Below are 14,623 nucleotides of genomic sequence, written 5' to 3'. Positions count from 1 at the left end.
CATTCTTTCTGGGCTTTCAAGAGAATGCTCAAACCAGCCAGTCTAGTCACTAGTCTATCTTCAATCTGTCAGCTTGATCTAGCATTTCTAGGAGAGTTCAGATATACAACTTATAACTATCATAAAATATACAATCCATTATTCTTTTTACTTTTTTTTGTCAGCTGTGAGGCTTGAACCCTGGGCCTGGGAGCTGTCCCTGAACTCTTCAGCTCAAAGCTAGCACTCTTCCACTTGAGCCACAGCACCACTTCCAGCTTTTTTTGTGTATGTGGTATTAGGGAATCGAACCCAGGGCTTTGTACAAGCTAGGTGAGCACTCTACCACCAGGCTCCGTTCCCAGCCTCCTTTTACTTCTTTGTGTGTGCCAGTACTGAGACTTGAATCAGGGCCTCATGTTCTCTTCAGGCTTTTCTTCTACTCATAGCTGGCACTCTACCACTTTGGCCACATCACCAATTTTGGCTCCTTGTTCATTGTAGATAAGAGTCTCCCAGATTGCCAGGCGTGGTGGTTCACCCCTGTAATCTTAGCTACTAGGAAGGCTGAGATCCAAGGATCAAGGCTGAAAGCCAGCCAGGGCACTAAAGACTGTGAGACTCTTATTTCCAATTAATCACTACAAGATGGGAAGTGGGGCTGTGGCTCAGAGCTAAGGGACAGCACCCAGGCCCCAAGTTCAAGCCTCATTACACCCCCGCCCCCACACAAAACAAGAAAAAAAGTGTCTCTCAGATTTGTCTGTCTGTCCTGGCTTTGAATCATGATTCTTAGATCTCAGCCTTCTGAGTGGCTAGAATTATAGGTGTCATCTACAGACATCTGGACTTCCTACTTTTTTAAACATAGAGAATTTCATGAAAAGTCTCTGCTATTTATAGTCTTTAATTTATTATTGAAATAGCTGAGTCTACTGAATTTTAGAATATCATCTTGCCCTTTTCTTGTATAAATAAAACTGCTGTGTATTTAAGTGTGTAGTTCTCTATTTTTAACTTATTTGCTGAAAATATTCATATAATTTCTTTTTATAAGGTATATGCATTTTATTTTTTAAATTTTATTTTATTAGGTCGTTGTACAAAGGATATAAACAGACATACAAAAACATATGTAGATAAAGCATCAGTGGCTCACATCTGTAATCCTAGGAGGCGAAGATCTGAGAATTGTGGTTTAAAGCCAGCCAGGGTAGAAAAATCCATGAGACTCTTATCTCCAATTAACCAGCAAAAAGCTAGGAGTAGAGGTGTGGCTCAAGTGGTAGAGAGCCAACCTTGGATGAAAAAGCCAGGTGAAGCAAGACGCCCTGAGTTCAAGCTCCAGTATCAGAAAAAAAGAAAAGAAATAAAAATTAGCTAAAATGATCAAGGAAGACAAATCAGAGGCAAAAAGGCCAAGGTCTAAACCATGGGACATTCCAACAGGGCACAAAGGAGAAACCAATAAAAGAATAGCAACTTCCATTAGTGGAGCATCAGGACTAAGAGACTCTGCATATGGAAGTGTGACTGAACTTCTTACCCCGAGTCTTTAAATAGGGTATTGTTGGCACAGCAGTGGGAATTGCAGATGTAAAAAGAATAATGACACTGAGCACAAAATACTGCTTTCTGAAGAAATGCTACAATGAAGAGAACCCTAGGGGGCGGGGGAGGGAGGACTGAGGAACAGGGAAGATTGGGAGAAATATTCATCCGACTCAGCAGGAACTGTTTTCTGAAGCTCTCCAACAGTTAAGTTCACTCCTTTTTCCTTTTGTCATCACCATGAAGTAAACATTCTCCACAACTGATTACATACAACATTCCTTTTAATCCATCTGCGAATCTAGCTCCTCTCGTGCATTAAAGCTATCTTTTCAAGTATCTTATTTCTACAGGGACTTACCATCATAAAGTAGATCCTTGGCAAATTTTGAATAAATGAATATGGTTAAACATATTACAGTGAAGGTATTATAATGATAATGGAGACAGGTGTAAGAGTTGGTCTTATATTACAGTCCAAAACTGCAGACATGATTTGACCTTCCAGTTACATGTTCTCACACTCTACTGCTCACATTCTACTGGACACCAAGAAGCACTGATCCAACACTCACTGATTGAGATGAAATGTTATTTTAGCAATGAAAACAAAGGATTCTTTTTCTCCCTACTGTTAGTCTATCACACTTGCCCTTTTCTCAGCAGGCTGGAAAAAAAAAAGTTCTCTCTGCACTTGTACTTGGTCTAAGTGGAGCCACACAGGATAGACTCTGGAGAGTTTGGCTTCTGTCATTTGTCATGAGGTCTGGGAGATGCATTTACTCGGTTACTTTTTGTTCTTTTTTTTTTTTCCAGCCTGCTGGTAGGGTTAGAAAGCAGAAGACTGGCCGCTTCTGGGAGACTAGCGTAGGGTACTAGAAAAGTACCACGTCTTCACTTGCGTTTTAGTTATATCATCTAGTTCTACCCTTACAAGACAATGGCTTTATTGGATATGTGATAGACTTCAGAAATAATTTAAAACAGAAAAAGAAGAGAATGCAAAAATAAGGAAAACATTTAAAGGTGGGATAAATGATACTGATAATAGAGATATTATAATAATGCTGGTATGCTTACTTCATCTCCCTCATCTACCAGCCCTTGGATGGCATTAAAGAGAGATCCATATGCTCCTACTGTCACCAGGATTTCTTTATTTGGGTCAATTTGCTTCTTATAACCTTTTTGGTAGAGGCAGGAGAGAGCTTTTACAAGTGATGGATGACCCTGTTGGATTAAAAAGAAAAACAAAACAAAATCTTGAATGTGCTGACAGAACCAACATTGTGGAGGAAATGTGACTCTTGGATGTATAAATTTTTTAAAAATTGGGCTTAATGTACAAAGAGTTTTTCTCCTTTTTAGAATGGTCTAGTTAGAACTCAGGGCCTCTATCTACCATTGGAACCCTATCTCCAGCCCTTTTAATGTTAGTTATTATTTTTTCAGATAGGGTGATCTATTTTGTGTTTAAGTCTAGCCTTAGACCAAGAGCCTCCTATCTGTCTCCTTGTAGTGGGGATTCCAGGCAGGTGCCACAATGTCAGAGATAGTTCTTACCTGTTCAGATAGTTCTTTGACATTTCAGAAATTGTTCTGTATCAGAGATTTTTTTCCCCGACAAAGCTAGTCTGGAACCTCCATCTTCCTTATCTCAGCCTCTAGCATATGAGATATTATCTTTATATTATATATTTCTTCTATCTAATTTCATTTTCTCTATTGTTTGTTCATTTTTAGGCTGGCATGAGGGATGTGAATGTATGGGAGAGAAGCAAGTGGTGGAGGCGTATACGATAGATGAGGAGATAAATCTTGTGGACAGTCTCATGGACAGTCTCATACCCTTTCCCTGTGATCCCATTTCCAAAGTACAGCTCTGTGGACTTTTACAGTTAAACGACAAAAAGTCAAGAGTTTTCTTCCTACCCCTTCCCCCCCCCCACTTTCCACAGTTATAAAAGGAAAAGACAAATGCTTAATCGTACAATAGCTATCTGGATTTTAGGCTTAGCATATACAAATCAATAGTTTCAAGGTCTGTCTTAATTTAGGAAAATGTATGGACATCTTAAGGCATTTCATCACCGAAGGATGAAGAAGAGGATCAAGATATGACACAGAAGAAGGAAGAAGTTAGTTGGGGACAGAGTATGTTCTGAAGCTGAGGTTGTATGAGTGTTTAAAAGATAGAAAGACATGTTTCAAAAGAATGGTTTTTCTTTTCTTCCAGGCCTGGTGTAAGACTTTAAAATCTCTTTTTTTTTTTTTTTGCCAGTCCTGGTGCTTAAACTCAGAGCCTGGGCATTGTCCTTGGGCTTTTTCAAGGCTAGAGCACTACCACTTGAGCCATAGCACCACTTCCAGCTTTTTCTGTACATGTGGTACTGAGGAACCAAACCCAAGTCTTCATGCATGCTAGACAAGCACTCTACCAGTAGGCCAAACTCCTAGCCCCTAGTTCTGACTTTGGAACAGGAGTAAATAATGGTTCAAACAAATGAAAATTTGGGAAGGTCATCCCAGAGAGGTAAGATCAAAACTCATTCTGAGTTTACCAGGAGTTATCTATGAGTAAGTAAAAGTTTACATATAGACAGCATAGTATGAAATACAAACACATGCCTGCACATCCTGAGATACTTACAAAGCCCCTTGTGTATTGATTCAGGCTATCTACTAATGCAATTTTTGATAATTCTTCCTTTACATATGAAGGAGGTGATATATCTGGAAGTCCTTGGCCAAGATTCACCACAGAGGGATCTGCAGCCAACTTGGTAAATTCAATCCTAGGATTAAGGAAAACAATATTGATATAATAAGTATAATAATTACAAACTTTGCTTGCTGTAGATTATGTTCTTATCATACAATAGAAAAAATATAACTTAGCTTTGGAGGTTATCAAAACAAAAATCAAAGATAGCTGAGCACTGGTGGTTCATGCTTATAATCCTAATTACTCAAGAGGCTAAGATATAAGGATCACAGTTCAAAGCCAGCTTGGGCAGGAAAAAGCCTATGAAACTCTTCCCTCCAATTAACCACCAAGAAAACCCAGAAGTAGAACTGGGGCTCAAGTGGTAGGGCACTAGCCTTGAAAAAAAACACTCAGGGACACTGCCCAGGTCCTATCTTGAGTTCAAACCTACAGACAGCACACACACGAAACAAAACAAAAACAAGGGTTTCCAGCAACAACAAAAAAACATTACACACAAGGTAAATAATAAAATGAAGGCTAAATTAATGAACCTAATAATATTCTTTAGAAATCTCAATCCCAGGGGCCAGGAGTTTGGTCCAGCAATAGAGTGCTGGCCTAGCATGCATAAAAACCCAGGTTCGTTTCCTTGGTACCACATACATAGAAAAAAGCTGGAAGTGGTGCTGGGGCTCAAGTGGTAGAGCTCTAACCTTGAGAAAGTCCAAGGACAGAGCAAAAAGAAAAAAGAAAAAAAAAAGAAACCTCAATTCCATGCTATCCATATTTAACCATATATGTATTTTTCCCAACAAGTCCCAGCTATTGCTTAGTTCTTATCAACTGCTAGAGAAGAGTACTAGTAAGAAAAACTGAGTAGGATATAGTGAGGCACTGGAGAACCTGTCTCAAAAAGAAACAAGCAGGAGGGAGAGAGGAAGAAAAGGAAGGAAGGTAAGAAGGATGAATAGAAGGAAGGAAAGAAAAGAAAAAAAAGCAAAGAACAGTTCATAGCTTAGAAAGAATAAAAATTGAAATAAAAAAAAGAAAGTGTTAGGCCACAAATCAGATTCCTTTTTTCTCTGCTATGTCCATTGCCTAGCAATGAACTCAGCACATTTGTTAAATGAACAAATCCATGTATGAATGACCAACTTCCTTCCATTTCATTTTAATTGATAAATTAAATGAATGGTTTCACTTCTGAACTATAGATGAGGCTAAAAATGCCCAGTTAAAGATATAAAAATATGAAAGAAAAACATCACCAAATTATGACTATTGGTTTTAAGACACTTACCATACATTGCTATCAATTCCTTCAATTCGTTTTGCATTTTTGAATTTCAAGGCCATTTTCTGAAAGATATAAATATTGAAAAAGTCATTTTAGTTTTTCATTCAAAAAGTGAGAAGGTCAATTAGTCAAAAGTCAGTCTTCCATTTTCTATCATCATCTGTGAAAAGTAAGATTAGATAAATTACCTATTATCATTTATTAATGGGTAGATTCTTATTTATTAAATAATTCTATTGGGTTTCTATGAAGTAGAGATCAGTTCTACAGTCTAACATAAAATATGGAGGAGGATCTCCTCCTGTTCCAAGGAATGCTTTTATTTTTAAAGTTTACTTATTTATGGTGCTAGTGTTAGATCTTGAACTCAGGGCCTTACTCTATCTCTTACACTGTTTTGCTCAAGGTGGAAGTTCTACTACTTGATCCACAACTCCAATTTCCAGTTTTTGCTGATTAACTGAAGTTAAGCGTTTCATGTACTTTTCTGTCTGGGCTGGTTTTCAAAACAGCATCCTTAGATTTTGGCCTGTTGAGTAGCTAGGATTATAGGTATAAGTTACTAGTGCTTGTCTCTTTCTTATAAACCTTAATATCATGTTCTTATCTAATAACAAAATTATATACCTTGCCTAGAAAGCTAACTTAAAGTACTGAAATATACTAAAGATAATACAACAACACCAACAAAAAATTTAGTTTAAAAAGCTAACTTAATGATGAGTGGATCAACAAGATGTGTTATTTGTACACAATGGAATTTTCTGCTGCTGTCAGAAAGAATGACATCGCCCCATTTGTAAGGAAATGGAAAGACTTAGAAATCATAGTAAGTAAGTGCCAGTGATTGTATATAGAGATTCCCTTCTTGAATACTTGTTTGTTAAACACATCATTTGAAATACGATATAAAAATAAATGTTAATTAATTCTTTAATAAAAAAAAAGCTTTCTAACCCTGTATTTTCTCTTTCATAAAATGGGGGTTTGGAATCATACTTCATTTTCACTTATGAAATGAACTTTAGGATATAGAAACAAGAGGTTTATCTTTATGATTGTTGTTCTTAATTTACTATGTGAAGCTATTTTTTTTTGCTTCTTTTCCCCTTGTGGTTTATCTCATATTGTTACTTTTTCTGAATGTGGTACCTGGTATTTGTTTATTTGAAAAAGGAAAGGTAACGGAGAAACATGATGAGTGAAGGAGATGGGGGAAGGGAAAGTGGGAGGAAAAACATGGGAAAGGGTAACAGTGTTCAAGAGGTAATGTACCCACTACTTTATGAATGTAACCGTAACCCCTCTGTACATAACCTCGACAATAAAATAAAATTTTAAAAAAGAAAAAAAAACAAAAGAAATCATAGTAAGTGAAGTAAGCCAGACTTAAAGGTGTAAGGTTTGCTGAAAGGAAACTCCACGTAGTTCAGAAGAGGGTTTATTGCGTGAGGAAAGAGCAGACTCCTGCCACCCAAGATGGAGTCGGGTGAGCAAGAGGGCGTAGGGCGGGAAGTGAGAGATTATATAGGGGGAGGGGAACAGACACAGCAGAAGTGGATATGACCTCAAAGGATGGGGAAATACCTCAGTGGGGACCTCCCACTGCCCCCAGGCATGCCAGTTGCCAGGGTTACAGGTGTTGGATGGGGATTTCCAGGGTGCAGTGGGAGAGAGCCAAGGGAAGAAGTCATTTCTTCCAGTCGGATCTAACATTCCCACCTTCTGATAGTTGTAAAGGGGCACTGACTCTTTCTGGCTACTTCCTGCTGACAAGGGGCGTCGACATTGAGGGTAGAAGGCGGGGATGCTGTCCATCCAGAAGGAGCAGTAAAAGTTCCATGGTAATGAATGTGCATATGTGTCCTTGGATGAAATTCAAAAGATGTCTTAAGAGGCAGGGGTGCCATCTTCTTCAGGGATGCAAGATACCTTGGTGTCATAGAAGGGGCAAGAGCAGGAGCCTTTTTCATTCTTGACATAAGAAACCACTGTGGCTGTCTATTGAGCTAAACTGCAGTGGGAGCGGTGAGCAGGACCTGATGAGGGCCTGTCCACTTAGGATGTAAACCAGACAGATTAAGGGTCTTAAGAAAGACTCGATCCTCAGGCAAAATTGGGGGAGAAGGAAAAGGGCTTTAAGGGGCTGAAGGAGCCTTGAATATGGGACAGTAGAGTAAGATTAGAAAGGAATGTAAAAAAGGAAAGTTATCTATTCTACATGGATAGTTGCAGAACAAGTAAGAAGGCCATCTACACCCATCACTGAGATCTGGGGGGGGAAAGACAGGCTGGAATACTCAAGTAACAACGAATAACTGGCTCCCATATTCAAAAGATAGGATACAAGTAGCTTGCCTGCAACCTGGAGACATACCCTGGGCTCCTCCATTGTGATGCTTGTGGGATTCAGCGACCCTGGGCAGCATCGCACTTCCGTTGCCAAGCTGAGTATCTCAGATAAGTTGGGCTCCTCCCCATGTGTGGGCGGTATGGGAGAGACTGGCCCACCTTGTAGAGACGAGGAGGGATAGTCGATTCCCCAGTGTCCTGGCTGTCCACACTTTGGCAGGGTCCAGATGGTGGTTTTAGAGTAGGGCAAGCTCTTGTCCAGTGGCCTTCCTTGCCACACTTAAAGCATGGTCTGGGTGGTGTGTGTTGGGCACTTCTTCTTTGAGGAGCCCGAAGGGCAGCAGCCAGGAGCTGGCAATTTTTCCTATTATGGGCAGCCTTATCAGCTTTTTTCTATTCCTCCCGGTTGTTAAAAACCTTAAAGGCCATGCTCACCTTGAGGGGTTTGAGGGCCATCCTCAGCCTTTTTCAACTTTTTTTTTAATATCGGGAGCTGATTGGGAAATGAAATGGGTATTAAGGACCACTATACCTTCTTTTGACTCCGGGTCCAGCTTAGTATAACGCTGGAGTACCACTGTAAGGTGATCAAGAACTTCGGCCGGGTTTTCAGTGGGTCTCTGGGTAACCTCCTTTAGTTTATCATAGTTGACTGCATGGAGGGCTGTCTTCTGGAGGCCAGCTACCAGGCAGGTTACCATCCTATTTCTGCTAACCCTTCCAGGTGCATTGTTTTCATAATCCCATTTGGGCTCTTCCCTGGGCACAGCCGTTGCCCCTACTGGGAAAGTATTGTCTAGGCGGTGGGTTTCATCAGCATATGCCTGGGCTGCAACCCAAACCCTTTCCTTTTCTTCAGAGGTAAGAGTAGAGGACAGGACTGTATATAAGTCATGCCAGGTGAGGTCATAAGTCTGAACAAGGTATTTAAACTCTTTGGTATAATTATTGGGGTCTTGGGAGTATGATCCAAGTCGCTTCTCAATCTGGGAAAGATCTGTCATTGAAAAGGGGGCATGCACACAAATGACCCCTTCTGTCCCTGCCACCTCCCACAGAGGATATAAGGAGGCTGGTGAGCTACCAGTACAAGATCAAGTATGAATAGCAGGAGGTGAGTCAAAAGGAGATGAAGGGGGAGGAGAAGGAAGGAAAGGTTCAGCTTGGGGAGGAGAAGCAGAGTCTTCAATGTTGAGTAGGGGATCAGGCACTTTAGGTTTAGGAAGAGGCTCTAGGCTCTTAGGTGATTTGGCAGGGACAGGATGCTCCTGTGCCAGTAGGATAGGGGAAGTTGAACAGGATTGGTAGAGAGAAGGGTAAGCATGGAGAGCAAAGAAAGCCTGAACATATAGAACCTCTGGCCATTTACCATTGCGTCTGCAGAAACTGTCTAAATTCCTGAGAATATTATAATCCAAAGTCCCATTTTGGGGCCATTGAGACCAATTGTATAGCCTATACTTTGGCCAGACACAATTGCAATAAAAGATGAGCTGTTTGGCTTTATGGAGTCTCTGAGTAGAAGAACATCTAAAGAGCATAAAAGATATCCCAAGGGGGTGTCCTGGGTGAGACTGATGAGACCCCATTGTAATAAGAAACACGAACAGGAAGTGAAGTCTGTGAGGATGGGGCGTGGTCAGTGAGGAGGCAGGGGAAGAGTCAGTAAGGACATGGGGGGGGGAACACCAGGGGAGTGGTGGAGTCAGTGAGGCCGTCAGGAGGTGGAGTCACTGAACATGGGGCAGAGTCAGTGAGGACATCATTGGGTAGAGACAATAAGGATGTTGAGTGGGAAAGTAGAGTGTGGGGGAGAGGGGGAATCCAATCTTACCAGAACAGATTGGGGGGTGGGGGGGTCTTAAACTAGACACAGGGAGAGAGCCCTAGGCAGGGTTGGGTTAAAGGAGACAGAAAAGAGGCCTGCAGGCAGGAGGTGTACTCACCAGGTGCAGACAAGAAACATTGTAGTGAATGCACCTCCAGCAATGGGAAAGGCAGAGGTCCCCGAGTGGAGTTTCCTTTCTCTGGTTCAATGGAGGGGGGGCAGAAGGCGGACTGACCCTCGAGAAATGGAGGGGATCTAGCCACTCCTGACCCTCTCCCCCATCCGAGTAAGTCACGGCACCAAATGTAAGGTCTGCTGAAAGGAAACTTCACGCAGTTCAGAAGAGGGTTTATTGCACGAGGAAAGAGCAGCCTCCTGCCACCCAAGATGGAGTCAGGCGAGCAAGAGGGCTTAGGGCAGGAAGCGAGAGATTATATAGGGGGAGGAGTATAGACACAGCGGAAGTGGATGTGATCTCAGAGGATGGGGAAATACCTCAGTGGGGACCTCCCACTGCCCCCAGGCATACCAGTTGCCAGGGTTACAGGTGCTGGGTGGGGATTTCCAGGGTGCAGTGGGAGAGAGCCAAGGGAAGAAGTCATTGCTTCCAGTTGGACCTAACAAAAGAAACATAGGCTCAATGGTTTCCCTCATTTGTCATAATCAGTAGAAACCGTGGGCTCCCCTAGCAGAGATTTACAATAGAGCAAAACATACATAAGGCCATATAGTATGATGCTAAATGAAAGGACCTCCAGGATAAGGAAACAAAAGCCATATAATGAGTGATTGTTGTCCTTAAGGTACTATGTTATCTCTCATCTCTTTTGCTATCCCTTGGTTATCTCACATTGTTAGAGTATTTTACCTTGTTATCTGATATATTGTATATATGCTTATTTGGTTATTTGAAACAGTATTGGGAAGGGGGGAAAACAAGATGAGGGGCGGGGGGTGGGGGGATGGAAATGGTATCAATGCTTGTGAAGTAATGCACCTTTTATCTGGTGAATATAATGTAACCCTTCTATTAATTACAATAAAAATATATGAAAAGGGTCCAGAAGTTTGGCCTAGTGGTAGAGTGCTTGCCTAGCATGCACAAAGACCTGAGTTCAATTCCTCGGTACCACATGCATAGAAAAAAGCTGGAAGTGGTGCTGAGGCTCAAGTGGTAGAGCTCTAGCCTTGAAAAAGTCCAAGGACAGTGCTCAGGCACTAAGCCCAAGCCCAGGACTGCCCCCCCCAATATATATATATATATACACACACACACACACACACACACACACACACACACACACACACACACACATACACATATGAAAAAAAAAAAACTAACTTGAAGCTGAGAACTAGAGCTTATGCCTGTCCTAGACACTTAGTAACTGAGATCTGAGGCTCACTGATCTAAGCCAGCCTAGGGAAGAAATGTCCATGAGATTCATATCTTCCACTAAAACTACTCAAACACAACAACAAACTCAAAAAGCCAGATATGGATCTCTGACTCAAGCAGAAGAATGCTAGCCTTGAGCACAAAGAGACTCAGGGACAGCACCCAGGCCCAGAGCTCAAGCACCAGAACTGGCCAAAAAAAAAAAAATATTATATATATATATATATATTGTATTTTATTGTTGGAGTAATGTATAGAGGGGTTACAGTTACATTCATCAGGTAGTGGGTACATTACTTCTCAAACCTTGATACCCCTTCTCATGTTTTTGTCCCCTTTTCCCTCCCCCACCCCTCCCAATCATCTCGTTTCCTCCCCTTTCCTTCCCTATTTCAAATACCACATCAGATTAACCATAAAGGGAAAAAAAAGAGAAGAGAAATAAATTCATATAGTACATTAAGAACAACAATCACAAAGATAAATCTGTTTTCATATCCTAGAGTTCATTTCAGTTAGTCTCTCATACTGTATGACCATATGTACATAGCTTTTGAGCTACTGTGATCCTCTGCTAGTCCTAGATATGCACTAATTATTACAAATGAGGGAAACCATGGAGCCTATGTTCCTTTGGGTCTGGCTTACTTCGCTTAATAGGATTTTTTCTAAGTCTTTCCATTTCCTTACAAATGGGGTGATATTATTCTTTCTGGTGGCAGCATAGAATTTCATTGTGGAAATTCATAGAATTTCCATGTCTTAGCTTGGTAAATAATGCTGCAATGAACATAGTTGTGCTAATGGATTTAGTATGTCCTTGTTTCTGGACATTTGGGTAAATGCCAAGGAGTGGATTGCTGGATCATAGGGCATCTCTATGTTTAGTCTTTTGAGGAAGCTCCATACTGCTTTCCATAGTGGTTGGACAAGTTTATACTCCCACCAACAATGCAGTAGCATTCCCTTCTGACCACATCCTCACCAGAATAAAAAAAAAAGAAAAAAGTTAATTTAAAGGACTGAAATATACTAAAGACAACACAGTAACACCAACAAACATGTCCATTTAAAATGTAGCCTGACCAGTACTCTGAAGATCATTTGATGAACACACTCAACATTTTTTTTTCAGTTTCTTAGTCTAATCTTCTATCTTTTTTTAAATTTTTTTATTGTAATTAATAAAAGGGTTACATGATATTTGCCAGATAGAAGGTGCATTAATTCACATACATTGATACCCTTTCATATGTCTTGGTACCCATCACCCACCCCCCATCTTGGTTTTCCACCCTTCCCTATCAAATTTCAAATAACCAAATACAAATAAATTCAATATATCAGATAACAAAGTGAGATACTGTAACAATATGAGATACCCAAGAGACAGCAAAGGAGATGAAAGATAACATAGTAGATTAAGGACAACAATCATTCATTATATGGCTTTTGTTTCAGTATCCTGGAGGTCCTTTCAATTAGCTTCATACTATATGGCCTTATATATCAAGGTTTTGCTCTATTGCAGATCTCTGCTAGTAGAGCCCAAGGTTTCTACTGGTTATGACAAATGAGGGAAACCACTGAGCCTAAGTTCCTTTGAGTCTGGCTTACTTCACTTAATATGATTTTTTCTAAGTCTTTCCATTTCCTAACAAATGGGGCGATATCATTTTTTTCTGACAGCAGCATAGAATTCCATGGTGTACAAATACCACAACTTGTTGATCCACTCATCAACTGAGGGACATCTAGGTTGGTTCCATATCTTTGCTATGGTAAATAGTGCTGCAATGAACATTCTTGTTCTGGTGGATTTAGCATGTCCTTGTTTCTGGATGGTTGGGTAAATGCCAAGTAGTGGAATTGCTGGGTCATAGGGGAGTTCTACGTTTAGCCTTTTGAGGCACTGCCATACTGCTTTCCATAGTGGTTGAACGACACTCAACATTTTTTAAGTGAGCTCCTTGTATGACATGTGGGAGGAACTCACCAGATGGTTTAAAAACCATTGGACATAAGGTTCCAACCAGTTACAGTTACCATTATGGAGCAGAGAGTACATCTTAATTAACCTTGTTAATAGTTCCATCAGGCCAAAACCCTTGGTCCCCTTATGATGATAATAAGCTTTTGGGAGGGTTAGGATTACACATCTTTTCAGAGATTCATCAAGTAGTAGCCTTCAGACTCAAATGGGCTCAGACTGAGATCCGATCTTTTAGTCCCACTTTAAAGTGTTCACTGAGCACTACCATCCTTTCCTAAGTTTCATCATGTAAGACATGCTAAGCTCCTTGAACTGAATTGCTCAGGGACAGCAGCCAGGTCCAGAGTTCAAGCCCCAAGACTGACCAGAATTAAAAAGAAAGAAATAAATGAAATGAAATAGAAAAAAAAAAAAGACATGCTAAGCTACTATTGGAATGGTGCCTCTGATAATTAGTCATTTAGATCAAGTCTAGCCATACTACGCAAGCTAAAAAACTGTGGTAGAAAAAAAAATTAAAAGTTATGAAATATTTTAGTGCTTTAAGTTCTAAAGTTACATACTATTTCTCAAAAGTATTGAAATAGCTTTGAGCTCATCACTAACAATCTGGTGAAAATAAGAAAAATGACTGATAGCACTTTTGCAGACTTTTGTAATAGTGTATTAAAGTAATTTTAATTCAATCTGGAAGATAATGATAATGGTTATTAAATACACCATTGTTCTCATTCTATTACCAATAATGGGACTAAAAATGCCTGTCTATTTTAAACCTTTGAAACCTATGTTGTAAGTAATATGCAAGTTCTCAAGAGGGTAAAGTACCTTCGAGAATGACATGTGATTAAGTCTCACCTTAACCTGATGCTACTCTACTGACTACTTTTATAAGACACAATGCCCCTCATGATAGAAAGAAAAGGCATTTTAACAAATGTCATTTAATAACACTGATACAATGTCAAGTTTAGCAATTCATTTAATGCGGTCACCAAGGCAATCTACAGATATGTATAAAAAATTAGCACATTGTGCAGTGGATAATTTATATATCAAATAAAATTGCATTTAAAATTTGTATACGTCTGGTCTCTTCCTATGTTTGTTGTGCTCCCACTGAATTATAGCATTTTTTAAAATCATTTTTTGTTTACAGCACTTAAAATTCCTAGCTGCTTGCTCTTATAGTTTGTTTACTGGTATGTATCAGGGTTAGGTTCTCAGGAAAACCTAAAACCAACAGGATATGTGAAAAAGTTCTCTTTTTTTCCCCAACCATTCCTGGGAATTAAACTGGGTGCCCGGGTGCTGTCCCTGAGCCTCTTTGTGTTCTACCACTTGAGCCACATAATACCACTTCCGTCTTAAAAAAAAAAAAATTGGAGATAAGAGTCTCATGGATTTTCCTGCCGGGGCCTGGCTTTGAACTGCGATGCTCAGATCTCAGCCACCTGAACAGCTAGGATTACAGGTGTGAGCTACTGACACTGGCTGAGATTTCCTTTTAAGAA

General features: G+C 40.2%; 1 protein-coding gene across 4 annotated transcripts in view; it reads right to left on the bottom strand.

Moving 5' to 3' along the window:
• Kyat3 (kynurenine aminotransferase 3) overlaps positions 1-14,623 on the bottom strand; it is a 45,057-nt gene that overhangs the window by 24,968 nt on the left and 5,466 nt on the right. For 2 of the 4 annotated variants that reach the window (XM_090334453.1, XM_090334454.1), the window contains exons 3-5: positions 5,541-5,599; positions 4,181-4,325; positions 2,611-2,760 (exon numbers count right to left, since the gene is read on the bottom strand). In XM_090334453.1, coding sequence (XP_090190579.1) covers positions 2,611-2,760; positions 4,181-4,325; positions 5,541-5,599 — 354 coding nt within the window. Of the gene's footprint in view, positions 1-1,138; positions 1,322-2,610; positions 2,761-4,180; positions 4,326-5,540; positions 5,600-14,623 lie in introns of those variants that run through there. The other 2 variants (XM_090334455.1, XM_090334456.1) reach the window with 2 other exon arrangements.

Source organism: Megascapheus bottae, chromosome 6 (genome assembly GCF_031878675.1).
Source record: "Megascapheus bottae isolate mThoBot1 chromosome 6, mThoBot2.hap1, whole genome shotgun sequence".
Classification (NCBI taxonomy): domain Eukaryota; kingdom Metazoa; phylum Chordata; class Mammalia; order Rodentia; family Geomyidae; genus Megascapheus; species Megascapheus bottae.
The sequence above is the reverse complement of the archived record's forward strand: the minus strand, read 5'-3'. Positions and strand labels throughout refer to the sequence as shown.